This window comes from Sesamum indicum, linkage group LG6, assembly GCF_000512975.1.
Source record: "Sesamum indicum cultivar Zhongzhi No. 13 linkage group LG6, S_indicum_v1.0, whole genome shotgun sequence".
NCBI lineage: Eukaryota > Viridiplantae > Streptophyta > Magnoliopsida > Lamiales > Pedaliaceae > Sesamum > Sesamum indicum.
In genome coordinates, this window is record NC_026150.1 from 6,028,322 (window position 1) to 6,044,205 (window position 15,884).

The 15,884-nt window shown below is 37.5% G+C and overlaps 2 protein-coding genes across 3 annotated transcripts; one reads left to right on the plus strand and one right to left on the minus strand.

The window, feature by feature from the left end:
- Positions 205-10,144, minus strand: LOC105163870 (protein TIC110, chloroplastic). Of its 2 annotated transcripts, none has more exons than XM_011082372.2 (15): positions 9,381-10,144; positions 8,262-8,321; positions 8,048-8,171; positions 7,873-7,941; positions 7,674-7,772; positions 7,450-7,516; positions 6,932-6,996; positions 6,683-6,777; positions 5,921-6,039; positions 5,648-5,748; positions 4,147-4,363; positions 3,801-3,958; positions 2,341-2,466; positions 1,286-2,251; positions 205-740 (listed from the first exon to the last, which is right to left on the minus strand). In XM_011082372.2, the coding sequence occupies exons 1-15, from the start codon at positions 9,971-9,973 to the stop codon at positions 495-497; spliced, it is 3,105 nt and encodes a 1,034-aa protein (XP_011080674.1). In that variant the 5' UTR covers positions 9,974-10,144; the 3' UTR covers positions 205-494. The 2 variants fall into 2 exon arrangements, with proteins under 2 accessions (XP_011080674.1, XP_020550269.1); XM_020694610.1 differs by having other exon boundaries at positions 5,921-6,042.
- LOC105163980 (putative nuclease HARBI1) lies at positions 11,306-14,456 on the plus strand. Its single transcript, XM_011082517.1, has 6 exons — positions 11,306-11,441; positions 11,989-12,077; positions 12,142-12,203; positions 13,043-13,523; positions 13,647-13,875; positions 13,978-14,456. Exons 1-6 carry the CDS (start codon positions 11,306-11,308, stop codon positions 14,454-14,456), a joined length of 1,476 nt encoding a protein of 491 aa, XP_011080819.1.

Here is a 15,884-nt window from a genome sequence, read left to right on the forward strand (position 1 = left end):
GTACCACAGAACAAGACTACATTAGAAGGGGATAAAGTGAAACTTACCCTTTCAGGTTTCAACTAATAGATATGCATTGTGCAGTAATATGGAGCATACTTTCCATTTGAATGTGATCACAAATATACATTCTGAATACAAAACTTCTAATAGAAATCAGAATATCTTCACAATATTTTGACTTTGATTAAAAAAGCTGCAAAATAAAACCACAAAGGAAATTTTGCTTTCAAGATTGCCAGAATACGCGAAACTTCAGTTGAAATTTCTACAAAACCATAGATATCACCATCAATGTTCTGAGCAAATTTTCAACTCAAACAGATGCTTTATGCAGCCGCTTTTAGCGGTAGAGATCTATCAATATTTCACTCAACCATCCTGCTTAACATGTTCCACAGTAATAATATTAGACAAAATTGGTACACATCAACACTCTCAAAACCAAAGCTGGAAAGCAAACTATTGGAGTTGAACTAACTAAAATGTCAAATTTAGAATACAAACTCTTCTTCAGTTGTTGCTCCATTTGGTAATCCTTTATCTTTAACAGCTTTTAAAGCTTCTGCTGTTGAGTCGCTGATATCCAGTAGATACTGTATTCTGGCCACCTTATCAGCTGCTGGGTCATTTTTCATGTATATGAGGAACAGATCAGCCAGTTCCTCGGGCACCTCCCATGACAATGGGGTTGAGGGTACGGCTTTATCGCAGGCTAACAAGTCATTGAGAGAATTAACCTACAAGATTGTACAAAGGCAACTGAGTAATGTGTTTAAGATAAATGAACAACTCATCTAAAAGCTTAAACAGTTAGATGTTGAAAATTGTTTAAAATTAACATCTTAACACGCCCCGTCATGTGCAAACCTTGCAGGTGAAACATTTCTTTTTAAATTGGAGGAAAAGAAATTCAAACCTAGGACCTTGGTTACCATATTAAACGACAACCTCGTCTAAAAGCTTAAGCTGTTAGAGAGGAGAATCATTTCATATTAATATCAGGGATAACTACAGTTCAGGAATAATTATAGGGACAGTTGCTTAGGTTTAGGCATACTATTAATGAGTACCCTCAATTATGAAAATTTACACTGCCTGGGCTGCAGTCATATTTTACATTATAGATTTCCTCTTAAAAACCTGATAGCCAGGAGGGAATCCGTAATGTAATGTAATGCCACTGCAATTTTTTTAAAATCTAAGGATTTCTCGTGATATAATTATCCATTCATTTTGAGGATTTCAGAGGACTGCATCAAGCAACCAGAATAGTAAGACTTACAACTCCTTGATGATTCCTCTGTCGCAGTAGCGCCACTGCCTGAACAAGTGAATTCGATAATCTATTCCGAGCAAGTTCATGCACAACTCCCTTGGCCTTCTTGGCGTCAATATTGAGATCTTTGGGGATTTTCTCATACACTTCCTCTTCGTCAAAGTCACCAGTACCAGACGAGAAAATATCATCAATAGTCTTTTTGAAGAGATTCTCTCGTAGGCTTTCAGAGATCATGTTGTCTACATCAACTCCATTTTCTTTCAGTTCTCTAATTTCCTTTATGCTAAGCCTCCCCCGACCAACAGCAGTTTCAAGAGCTGCTGACAATTTTGTAGAGGTGATGCTTTTTATGATCTTTTGTGCATATTGAGGTGGCAAACCAACGCTCTTCTGCAACTCATTCAGCTGCTCAATCCTCTGTTTTGTCAATTGTCCATCAGCCAGAAGATTCTCAGCTTCCTGCCTGAAAGCCTGTTCAGCTAAACCCCTGTGTACTTCAACAATCTCTTTGTCAGTCAAACCGAGTATGCCCCCAAGTTGGTTCAACAACAGATACTCAGAATCGTCCTTCTTTGTGGTGATTTGGGCTCCAAAAGGAATCCTGGTCACTTCACCTGTTAGACAAAATAGTAAGTATGTTTTGTAAAGGTCAGCTCTATCCCTGTCTGGAAGGTCATCTCTAAGATTTATCTCCTTCTGGCTCGGTTTTCCACTAATGTCCTTGCTCGGTCGAGCTTTACGGAGTGACTGCAAGGATTCCCATTCCTCATCATCCTCTGCTTTCTGTTCTTCCTTTGTGGTTTGCTCTTCAGTGGGAGGAGTATCAGCAGATTCACCTTTGATATCTGCAACTAATTCAGTGACAACCAAGCTATTGAAAGCTATCATCTTTTTGAGTTCTTTCGCAGATTCGGTACGGCTACCAGCTGCTCTTGCACGTTGAATATAGCTGATAAAAATCCTACGGACCTGAATGCACCCAAATATTGAGAACAAACCATCACAAAAACAGTTAACCATGACATACTATCAGAATATCCTGGAACATCTATACTTACTGCTTTACTAGCAATAGACATTGCAACCTCCCTGGTCAAGCGCAAACCAAATGCAGCCTTTCGGACAGACTTCTTAATCTCTGCATCATACCCATTTACACCTGCTTCAACTGCTTCCTTGACAACCTGTTGAAGTGGTTGGATATCCGATTAAACAATCATGCACTCTTGAACATAAGCAGATAATTATCAAGTCCAAGGATTGCATTACAGATTGAAAATTATCACAAAACACAGAGAAATAGAATGAATAACCTTTATCCATAAGCATCAAAAAGAAACACAGAGTCACGTAGGTTATAGCGCTTATAGAGTGGAAACTATAGGAAATTTTTGGTTCCAAAGCCAAGAAATTGCAAGTTTGAATAAAACATAGCAGACAGCATAAAGAGTAAGTGATTGAACTAAAAGGGTAAGCAGCACAAATATTGAAGCAGTTCCAAAAATTATGTGAGAGAGAAGGATTTGCAGTTGTAGAGCCAGAGGATAACTGCAGAAAGGAGAAAAGAGAAGTAACCTTCTCAAATATTGAAGCAACCCCAGAGTAATGGGATACATAATTCAGTAACCTTCTCAAATATACACTCAAGTCAAGAAAAAAGGTAACATTAACTACATAAAGACCTTGAAGAATTCTCATGAAAAGCTATGGACAAGAATTTGTATTCTTAATATTAATAAATTAAAATGAAAGAATTTTATATTCGAAATACTAAGACATTCATTTTAATCTTATCGTGCATTTCAAGAACTACAACAAAGGCTAAAAGAACACTCCATTCTTACTCTATAGAATGCTGGTAGAAATGGGAAAAGAGAATCTCAACTTAAGGCTCATTAAAACCTACTTACTTATTACTTAAAATGTAGTACATGAGAATATCCCTGGTCTGAAATAGATAAAACTTATATATTAATCAATTAGTAAAGATTCTTAGGCTGGCTTAGTGGCTAGTGCCCGCGTATCCACACCCAATAAAAACAAAAACCATTAACTTTTTGAACCCAAGATATATCACATCCTATCATTTAAATAATATTAGAGGGCCAAAGACCTTTCAGGCGTGTATTAGACAATTCTGTTCCAAATGATTTGGTGTGAACTTATCTTCGCTATACGATTAAAGAAAAAAATGCATCTGCCAAGAGAATTGTCTGAGTCTTAGAACAAAAGCCCTGATACTCCCACAAGAAACTGAATCAACCGTGTCAAATGAGTGGAGTCCAGTCATAGAAATCTCAATCGCTAATATTTACCTTTCTTTAGCTTTTCCAGTTTCATAATCAGGTAATACACTCAACCACTTGAGAGCATATAGAGCTGTGGTAGGATACTGTATGAAGGTTCAACAACAAAAGTTTCTGATTCCCTACTTACAAACAGGATGAAATTCTGTTCTGGTCCACCTCAATGGTAAACAAAATAATGAATCTAAGGCCATAAAGATGAACAGCATTACCTTCTCAAACACACGGCCACAGATATCTGCATGGGCTGCTTCAACAGTTTGCTTTGGAATGCAGAACATGATCTGTATCTGTTCCAATGTTTTGACATCCTCATCACTGAGTTCACCTTTATCGGCCACTAGTTGCTGAAGTTTCCTCCGGTAAATTTCTAACCATTACAAGAACAAAAATTCTTTCACAACCAAATTGTTAACCATGAAGATACAGTAAAGATCACGTTATCGGTTATACTTACACAACCGAGAGGTTATGTGTTTCATTAAGTACATCACAAGATAGCAAGACAACTAAAAATGTTTAAGTCTTCTATGAGAAAGCCTATGTATTAAATCAAACCTTCATGAATCTGTATGGCCTTCTCTGGATCAAAGTGCAGCTCTTCGCATAGATTTTGAAGATAGGCTGCTTTACTTTCAGCATTCATCAATTCACCCTTAGATACAGCCTGCTGAAGACGTCTACGATAGACTTGAGAGGTGACTTCCAGTGCAATGGACTCAGCTTCTCGTCTCCCTAAACCAAATATATTCCTCAATTGATTCAGTGCAGCAAGCTACAACCAGAACAAAAGGGTGACATAAATGAGAAGTCGATTAAGAAAGTAGAATGAAAAAAGAAGTATGAAAAGGAAAAAACTCAAATATGTATGATGTGCATAAGCAACAACAATGTGGTTGTAATATCACATAGTTAACATCCAAAATTATTATCCAGAGTAAAAGTCATATATCAGAATTACTAAATCCAACAAGTTGATCCCCTAATCATATAAACACATTGTTTTACAAATTTATGAAAGATTATGACACAAGCATTAAGTCAAGTAGGCAGGTGAACGAGTGGGAGAGGGAGCGAGAGGGTGGTGTTAAAGTGACAAAGTTCAAATCTTTTGAGAACGGGGGGCATCTTAAGAGTGTTTATTCAAATGAATGATGCTATTTAATAAAATCTCAAAACTCATATTGGGCCAATCCATCTAAAATTAAAGCAAGTGGTGGCAATAGGTTATTTTCACAGGTTAAGTAGCCCTTCTGTTAACATTAAACTGGATGGCCCAAGAACCAAGTCCAGATTCCACATCTCTTCATAGACAGTAAAGATGAGAGGAGAAGAAAACAAACACTATATTTGTTTTCAGCATACGCAATGTTTGCAGTCATACAGAAACACCTTATCTCTGTTTTAGCATAAATACATACATATATATACACACACATATACATAAAAGTATATAAAAAAGACATGATTTCACAATGAACAGTAATTTTTGTCTCCCAAAACACAACATTAAACATACAATACTAATTTTAAATTATCTCCAAAAACAAATCAAAAAATACATATTATCTGTGACACATACTTATTTATCTTTGTTTTTCTCTCTATATATCCACAAAACACAATGAAACACACAGAAAACGAATCCAAACACTATGAAAGTGTTAAGCTAACTGAGGCAGAACCCAAAATTCCCCAACCCCTCATTCCCAATTCACCCAGTCGTTGAATAGGAAGCCAAACAGCACAAACTCCCAAATATTCCCTCATGGTTTCTTCATTTAGTTTTTCTTTCTGTTTTAGATCTTTCCTGCATTCTTTATTCTTTCCATCTTTGAGAATTTAAGTTACCACACTACCTAGTTGGCCACTACTACTGACTCAGGAAACTAGGAAATGATAGATCAATACCATACATCCCAATGCCACTCTACATAGTCTCTGTTGCTGGGAAGTTGGGAAATAAAAGAAAGACTTCATGTGTGGATATCATATTGCGTAATTGAAAACAGTTAACTGTACTTTAAGACAATTTAACATGCAATAATTCATGATGCACCTTGTTTTCTTCCATTCGACCCCCCGACAGAGCATCCGTTATATAGGCTCTGTATAAAAGCTTCAAATCATCCATCTTTCTATCACCATCATACTCTCCACCTGAACCAAAATACGCAACAGCTCAACTTAACAAGTTTACATAGGAAAAACACTAAAAGATAAAATTACGAAAAAGGAACCACAGAAAAGTCTAGTTACAGAAAAGATAACAGTATCAAAGCCAGAACCAAGGTCCTTACAAAACAAATTACAAGTTGCTTGGTGACCATACCTATTAAGGATACAGGCCCAACCCCCCGAGCAAAACGACTCGCATCAGGATGGTTTTTTAGTGAGATTAGCAGATTATTAAAAGCCAGTATCTTATCAAGCTCCTCAAGCACAGGTTGCCTGCTAAATATACACATGGTTAGGCAACTCATAGGCTAAAATGTTTGATCAAAGACTGGTCAACAAGCCTTCAGAACTATTTAAGGCTAAAAGGTATAAGAAAAATTATAATTATACAGAGCTCACAGAAAAACTACCAAATACAGTCATGCAACCACAACATCACTAAGTCTGTGCTGTAATTATAACTGTAACACTACAAACAAAAGTCACTCATCAGGAGCAGAATGTTTAACAAGACAAAACTAGGCACAAAATCGTTATCTGATTAGAGTTAGATTTAGGTCTAACCATGTTTGCCAGATTGGGTAGTTTTGACTCGAAGCACAGATGTTTCATACTTTTATTAACAACTGATTCTCACCTATTAGACAAAGCTGCAAAGATACTTTGTTGTAATCATTCTCGTTAAAAGAAAAATGAAACAACATTTGATGAAGAGAACTGAAGCACTAATCAGTTAACATGTTCAACTGCAGAGCCATGCTTATCCCAAGAACTTGCGCAAGTTTGGCAGCAGCCTAGCAATGAAATTTTGACTTATCATGCAACTTGTTCTTTGCTCTTCTCTACCGAAAAGAGTTTCTCAAAACCAAAATTTCTTGCATGCTTCTATATTTCAAGTACATAATACTGTTCATACGCTGATCTACTTCTGGACTTCAATACACTGAGAGCTGCCGATATATTTTGCTCCACAAGCTTTCTTGTATGGTCCCTAAACATATTTTCAGCAAGCTGCAAAATATAGATAGATGTTTTATTACAAGATACAATGACATGTCAAACATTGAATGCATGTGTATATTGTTGTTCAGTAAAAGATCTTTCACACAGATTATGGGAATTTGGAACTTGTTTTAGTATTATAATAATTCACTGAAGACAATACCTCATCAGAAAGTCGATATAGAAGTTGGGCTTCTCTAAGGCTGATCAGCTGAGTCACATCAACATCTAGAAAACAATTAAAGCCACATTAATGTTGCATTTCTACCCTATTACAACTCATCAGTCAAGGTGTTAGTATAGCAACAAAAGTGACCTTATTGACACCAGACGACGATAAATAGGAGATCATGATAAGATAAGGTAACCAGAATAGCCTTGAAAGCTTAGGTGGTCCTACAGAAAGACCTGTATCTGCATCGGATAGTGCTACACGACATGCAGAGCATTTACATGCCACGCTTCAAAATGCTTAAAAGGAAAAGTACAAAGGTATGCCATACTTTTCGATACACTTACTACTAGTAACCACTTAAGCATAATGTAGAAAGTTGAGAGAATTCAGAATTGGGGAGAGAAAGCAGAGTGATGAGTAATGGAAAGCTTTTACCAAAAACAATTTCTCTTATCAGAAGATGATATCAAAAAATTTGTAATATTCATAAACTAAACCCGATCTACCTTGGGAAATTGAGTCAAGCTTGTAGGAATATAACCTCTGGGCATTGTCCCGGACAGCAACCTCTACCTGATAGACAGAAGGCAATAGGAAAATAGAAAATGAAGACAATGAAAAACGTTCATGTTACAATGGTTTGCTAATCCAATATAAATAAGAATTCAGATAATTCACTTACTTTTTCGGGGAAATAGAGTAAATTGAAAATATTGCAATGGTTAATTACCTGAGCATCAGTGACCTTGAACACACGTTTCCAAGGCAACAAGAAACCAGACGCTTCTCCAAAAACAAGGTTTGAGACGTATATCAGTTTCTGAAATGCCTGCACTGGAAACATCAAAAATGGTCAAGCTCCATATCTTTAAAAGTTCAGATGTAGCAAACCAAATATATCACATTCATGTGACTAAACAGTATCATACCCGACGTTGTGCCATATCAGCATCACGATCCCCAGTTTCAAGTCTTTGCCTGAAAATTCGCCTACCAATCTGAGAGATTGTAGATTAAAAAGTTGAAACAAATGATCTCCATTTACTCATTCAACCAGAAGCATTCTTATTTCACTGTAAACTCAAGTAATAGATGCAGAGCTACCTCCATGTGCATGGCTGCAGCATCTGGGTCATCAATGCCCAATGAGCTTTTGAATTTAATGATGGTCTCAACTTCATCACCTTTGAGATCTTCACTTTCAGGAGGAAGAACAGCAGATACAAATCTAAAAATGCAGAATAGTAGGAGTAAGTTCTCTAATTGCACAAAAACACTGGTCCTTAAGTACTAAAGCTCAAAAGAAAATCCTCCTTACCGGCAATAAATATCACAAAGCTCTGCATTAAATGCCTCATTCTGTTTGCTAACACCATATCTGGAAGATTACACAAGGTTGTATCATAAGACAGAAGTAAGAAAACAAAGAATATAATAAGCTCATGATGCAAAACAGCAGTTCAAGCATAAGACAACAGAATGATATCAAACAATTGGTCAAACAAGCAGAGGCAGGAACAGACAGAACTAACAAAAAGGGAAAAATAATGATGACAATACTAACAGGAAGCGAACAGAGTGTGGAAGCATCAGTTGTTAATAGGTGAATTTCGTGTCAAAGTTTTTCCAAAATTAAATATTGTGTCAACCTTAGTTTGTCTATTATGGTCTGGTACGTAGAATTTATGAATACCTGCATTATATACCCTGACGTAGAATGCTAGTTAGTGTTAACATCACATGAAGGAAATAGAACTGAATTTGTATACATCTATGGTCACAGAACTCAAGTTCCCAACAAATTGGGAGTAAATCCTTCTTTCGCCCCTATCGACAGAGAATATATCCAAGCCATACGCCTTCACGGTCTTACCTTTCCCATCAGATACACCACCTAGCAAGTATTCAAGACTAGAATCATTTGCATTTCCACTTTATATGAAGATGAAGAAGGGAACAGAGATGCTTATCTCACTGGCACATCTAGAACTTTTTACTTATGTGTTACAAGAAACAAAAATAACACCTAGAATGATATAACTAACAAAGTATCCTTTTTGATCTATAACACAGTAACATATGGTTTGGATTAATGGTATTTCACAAATTCTATTGCATCAAAACATATTAATTTTTTGTTACTCATTGAATGGCACTTTCCAGTTACTACTGTGGTTGGACCCCTAATTACATTCATGATTGTTTTTCAGAATACTTCTTCTTGAAGCAGATCCAAAAAGATCTCATAAGTCATAGGACAAGTTAAACTAATTAATATATATGACTAATGATCATCAGCCAACACAATAAAGAATATCTATCATCTTCATCAACACATAAAGAATACCAGGAAAAAAACTGTGAAGTATTTTTGGAGCAAAATCAGATAATTAACCATCAAGAAAATTCAAAGAATGTAGGAAAAACTTAAAATTACTTGTTTGCAATGGCTTCAATATCTTCCTTCTTTATAGCCCCAGGATCATCACAACCCACCACATAATTGTGCAAATTAGCAGCCGCGACTTCCGGCACGCAAGCATTCAGCGCATAGGCAGCCCCCGCGCCAGCAGCGCCAACGATCACAGCCCCACCTAAGCCAGCATTGCGGGACCCACCAAACCGGGACCCGAGTCCATATCCAGCACCCACCGCAGCAGCAACGATAAGAACAGAACTAGCGATTCGGATGGGCGGAGACATAGCGTCAACCAGGGACTGCAAACCCATGAGCTCCCTTTTCTCTCCAAAAACATCCGGCTTGACGGCGGGGGAAGAGGGTTCCCCTGAAGAACGGATTCTGGAGATTTTGCAGCGGTCGCGGCGGAGATGGGTCGAGGAGCGCCGGAGAGCGGTGGTTGAGGATAGAAATGGGGTGAAGAAGAGGGTCTTGGGATGAGGAGAGGAAGGAGTGGTTGTGAGAAGAACCGATGGCTTCATTATCCGAATATGTGTCTCTCTACCTCTCTGTGCTGCAAGCGGTGGAGATTCTGGACCCGTGAGTGGGAGTGAGAGCGTAGATAGAGACATAGGAAGCACAGAGACGGGTGTTAGAGCGAGAGAACGAGATAAGCGTGTAGGGTTTTAGGGAGAGAGAGAAGGCAGTGGGGAGTGTGAGAGTTGAAGATAGAGGGGGGAGGAGTAGCAGCAGTTTGATGGGCGGAGAAGAAGATAAACTGAAGAAACCCCCGGCCCATTTTTGAGTTACGGGTCCCGTTTTCTTCACTACCACTTCCATTTTCTATTTTTCTCGAACAATAATATTGCACATATATATGCTCTAAAAAGATACTTATGTTTGGGTTCGTTTTTGGGCCATCTCAGAGATGGCCCAAAAACAATGTAATGTTTGGCATGCATTGTTTTACCTATTTCTATTTTATTTTTAGTTGTTTTTGTAAAAATATGGGGAACAAAACTGACTTTTTTATTTACAGCCGTACATTTTCTCTTTCCTCTTCTCTTTCCTCTATCGCAGACATCGGCTTTCCTCGTAGAAATCGCCCCTCTGTTCATCGTCTTCCTTCTTCTTCAGATCGATACTCGCAGAAATCGCCCTTCACCTCTGTTCATCGTCTTCCTTCTTCTTCAGATCTATACCTCTATTCATCGTCTTCCTTCATCGGCTTTCCTCGCAGAAATCGCACAAATTGGATGATTATCAAATGCTCTTCAGCCCATTTTTCTCCAAATAGAGAAAAGGGTTTCAAGAAGTGAGAAAATTCCTCTATCCTCAACACTTCTTATTTCAATGAATCTTCTATCCTGAACAAAAAGATTGCTAGAGCTGTGGGTTCATATATTATTTTGCTTCACAATATTTTGTGGTTGTTAGTTACACATTGCTCATAATGTGTAACCTGAATATTACAATTTGTTTGCCTATGAAAACGGCTGGAATCAGATTTAACACACAAACTCTTCTCCGTTTTGCTAATGGATTTTCCCGGGCGGGCATTGGCATATGCTGCCTTGTCCTCTCCACAGAAGCCGTTGGCCGGAAATCGCGTGGCCAAGTAGGCCAATATGGGTTTTTCTTCTTACGAGATGAACTCAACAGAAAAGAGGGGAGGGGCGCATATTTCTTTTTTAGAAAAATAGATAAAGCTAAAAATTCACCTATGGACGCTTAACAACAAAAGAAGAAGAAAGATGAACTGAAACAAAGCCAGCAAGCCACTGCGTTCCTCGGATGCCCATCTCTTCTCTTTACTTGTAGGAACAAGGAAGGGACTTGTCTATCGAATACTCTCTTGTCTTGTTTATGGAGTGGTTCTCTATTCTCTTTATCTCGATCGTGTAGGAATCCCCACCTCTATATAAACTATTTGATCCAAGCATTGCTTTAGAATTAAAAACAATATGGTGGATCTACAGCTTCACACTGATACAAATCCCATGGCACCTCGAGCAACTGAAGACCAAATAAAGAGCGCCTCTTTGTTAGTGAAGCGTGTTGATCTAAAAAACTTTTCAGTTTGCCAATTTGCGAAGCCTGGTATGTTCCATATTCTAAAGGAATCGCTCTGTGGATTTTCTTACAGTAAATATCATAACAGTAGTAGATGGATAACAAGTATTTGGAATGGTGCTAACTTCAACGTTAATTTGGTGATGTAGGAGACCTGCTTTCTGAAAAGAATGCATCAATTAGAATTTAAGAATGCTATTTCTCTTGGAGGACCTTGATACAAGCATCCAAGGAACATATTGAATCATGAGATGAAAATTATGGCAAATATAAGAAATGGTTGGTGAAATCTTTTCATAATTATTGATGGCTACTGTTTTTCCATCAATAATTGCTGCCATTGCATGTGGTGCTTTGTATCATTGCAGAAACTTTTCAGTCAATTTCTGTATACTCTGTACTCTTCTGAAACATTTGTCGGCTATTTACTTTTTCTGCACTTAGTCACTTGGAGATATAATGAAAGAAATTACTATTTACCCGTGAATTGTACTCTCCTCTCTCTATATAATGTGTTACAACTCTTTATGCAATTTGCACTTTCATTCTATCTGTTGAGCTTATTCTGTCGAAGTAAAGTATTGCATTGCAATTGTTGACACATTATTGGTCGAGTACTCTCATCCATCTAACATTTGGCTTTACCATTTTCTTGTTATTAAGGTATGTATCTTAATTTTCGCTCACTAATCTTGATCTTAAATGTTATATTCTTCAAAATTTTAAGATAAAAATGCTTAATTTGGTTTTGCTTCTTGTTGACCTTGGCATGATGAATTACTTCGACTTGTTTGTCATTGTCCTCTGTTTGGCTGGTTAATTTCTTGATGGCCTTCAATATATTGTATTTCTCTTTCTTAAAAAAAAGGTTTTTTTAATTCTGTTGAAAAAAATGTATGTTAAGTGCTTTTTTATGTGCTTATATATATATATGCATATAAGAAGTTGAAGTTTGATTAGGATATTTTGTTGTTTTAATAATGGTGTTCTAAGTTCTAGTTTGCGAGTTGCACAACTTTTTTAATGGATTGATTACTTGCTTTGTTTGTAATTTATAGTTTTTATTATCGAATCACATTTGTTATTATATATTTTATTGTATTTAATATATACATAGTATGGGTACAAAAATAACATATAATTTAATGATTCTTTGCTTTCTGCAAAGACAAAGGTGAATTAGAGTTGTAGTTATAAGATTGTGAACATGAAGGTGACTTGTACATTAGAGTGTAAGATTGATTTTACACCCCCCTAAAATCATTGTAAAGAATGCTTTTGAAAGAACAATTGAAAGAATAACCAATTATTTTTTATCCACTTGATTTTTAGTGTAGTTTTATCAATACCAGAATATTTTTTTAATTTCTTTAATATTTAATTTTTATGAACATATTTTTTTGTATTAAATATTTTTATCATTTTATTTATTATCTAAAAACTAAATAAATTTAATTATTATTTTTAGAATGTAAGTTTAAAATAATTTTTATATCTTGACAAAGAATCTACTAGATAAACAAACATTAATAATCACCAAAACTGACCTGATATGGATTTAATTCAATATTCAATAAAACATTGCACATACCAAATTTTTTAGTTTAAGTCTTCTACTCAATCAACAGTTACCGGTGCAACGAATCTGTTGTCCCTGAAGAGTTTTATGCTTTTAGAGATATGATCTGCCCGGAGCTATTTAGAGAAAATGTCCCTCGTAATACTAGTTCGTTGCAAGGCGAAGGATGGGTAGCTGAGATAATGACAACTCCACACACGGGCAGGGTTTACGACAATATTCGCATGACAAAACCATGCTTCTACTCTTTAGTTGATGCGCTAACTTCTAGGGGATTGTTGCCTCATGGTCAGACCTCGAGAGTTAGCTCTGTTGAGGAGGTTGCACTCTTCATGCAGACGGTCGGCATGCATAAACGACAACGCGACAATATGGAGCGATTCCAACACTCACTTGAGACTATTCACCGTAGATTCCACCGAGTGCTATCCGCATTGTGCGCTATGGCACCCGAACTAATCACTCGCCCAAATTTTACAGACACTCATCCTAGTGTGGCTACCAATTCAGATTTCTACCCTTACTTTAAGGTAAACGTTGTATCTTAATTATCTACAAGAAGCCGCCTTGCATTGTCAACTAATTACTAAGCAATTCATAGGCATATAACTATTATCAATTATTACTTTAATATTTTTTTCAACGAACCATAGGATTGTGTCGGAGCGATGGATGGGACTTTGGTGCCGGCATGGGTCCCGCGGATAGATCAAAATCGATATCGATCTCGTAAAGGACGACTAGCACAAAACGTTTTGGCTATCTGTGACTTCGATATGAATTTTACATACGTGTATGCTGGGTGGGAAGGGAGTGCGGCTGACGCACGTGTCTTGAATCATGCTATATCACAGGACCAAAATTTCCCTTTTCCTCCAAATGGTGAGTAAACAAGTTAACATAGTTCCATTATACTCCATAGTTATTAAGAAAGAAGCAATTCTTATATTATCAATGCTGATAATAATTTATGAAGTACTGCAGGCAAGTATTATCTAGTGGATGCTGGATTTACAAACTATCAATGTTTTCTTGCGCCTTACAGAGGTACTCGATACCACCTAGCCGAGTATAGGGGCCATGGTCGCCGATATCGAACCCCACAGGACCTATTTAACCATGCCCATTCTCGTTTAAGAAATGTAATTGAGCGTTGCTTTGGAGTACTGAAGAAGCGGTTTCCAATATTACAGTGGGGGATGCCGAGCTACCTTCTTCAGCACCAAGTGGATTTAGTTATCGCTTGTTGTACACTTCATAACTTCATCCGTAGGTTCAGTCATGATGACATTATTTTCAACGAACCAGAAGATGAAATTCCTCCCGATATGGATTCATTCTACCATAGAGAACATCCTACCGTGACTGAACTAGAAACACAAACCGTGACTGAACTAGAAGCACAACGCATATTCCGCGACAACATAGCAATGCAGATGTGGGCATCTTATAATCCAACCTAGGCATTGGTAAACGTAAAGTAGACAATCCGAATGTAATGTTAATGTGCAACTTGTGACTAGTGTGTAACAAGTACGAAATGAGGATTGTGATCCAAAATTGGTTAATGTCGTTACATTCAGCCTATTTTACTACCTTTAAATGTGTTCGACATATAATTTAGATGTTCATAAGATTTTAATTATGATATCAGCTTGGTGTATACATGTTTTATATTTTATACTTTAAGATTAGTTTTTGCAGACATGGCATATCGTAGATACTTGGAACGGGCTGGCTTTCCACAGGAGGAGCATTGGACATTAAATGTTGAGCAGCGCTTAATGTGGATGATTGTGGATGACAACACCCGAGTCCCCATGAGAGATGATCGACGTGCGGAGGCACACATGAACCAGTGGGTTCGTGGATTACGACGGCATTTTGGGTATCATTACACACGAGATCAGGTCCGTCAGAAATTTTATGAATTGAAAGAGCGATTTCGTCAGTTCCACGAAATCACTCAGATACCAGGAATTTATTATGATGTTGAAACATTTTGTATGGATTTTCCTGATGAGCTACGACCACATACGACACGGGTATGTCATGTTATCGCTTTAATTAAATTATTGCAACCTAGTAACTGTTTATTCCGAATTACTATTTATTTTTCATTGATTGATTGTCAATATGAACCTGTTGTAGATCTACCCGTTGGCTAGACGATACTACCAGTATCCAGAGCCTCATTACCCCAGCATGCTCGAGATATGGGGCCCAATTAGACTACCGCTTGGGCCAGCTGAGTTGCACAGTGACGGGGGGCATAGCCGAGATAACCCACCGCGTAGTTTTGTGAGAGGTGGCGAAGAAGCCCCCATTATCATATCGGGATCCACTGCACCAACTCACCAAACGCATACCCATATTGCCAGTTGGGATGTTGAGGAACAGGTAGCTCGTGGGGATGGTGGCCCACGATTGGCGCGCAATATTTCATTAGCGCCACGTAGAAGTCTGGACATGGGTTCGGGAGTTGGTGGGATCGGGTCATGGACAGATTACATTCGTCGCTTTGGCGTGCAATCCGACCGTGGAGGCCATTCGCATAGTGAGGGAGACAGTACAGCACGCTCGCGGCGACCAACCGGAATTCCACCACGTCGACGTGACAATCCTTAAGTATTAGTGGTGTTGTTGTAGAATATGTGAGTCAGTCACTTGTTGTCATATGTTAATTATAAAGTTAACGGGAACATGATTGTGTGCGTCATTTATCATTCAATGACTTAAGGGTTTCATTGTCATACTTTAATTAGACAATACGCCGTATTAATCCAAAATATATTTTTCAAACCATTGCAATCTGTAGTTATAAATTATATTTAGTTAATACTAGATTATGTGGATCTTCAAATTATAAAAAATTGAAGGATGCATTAGAG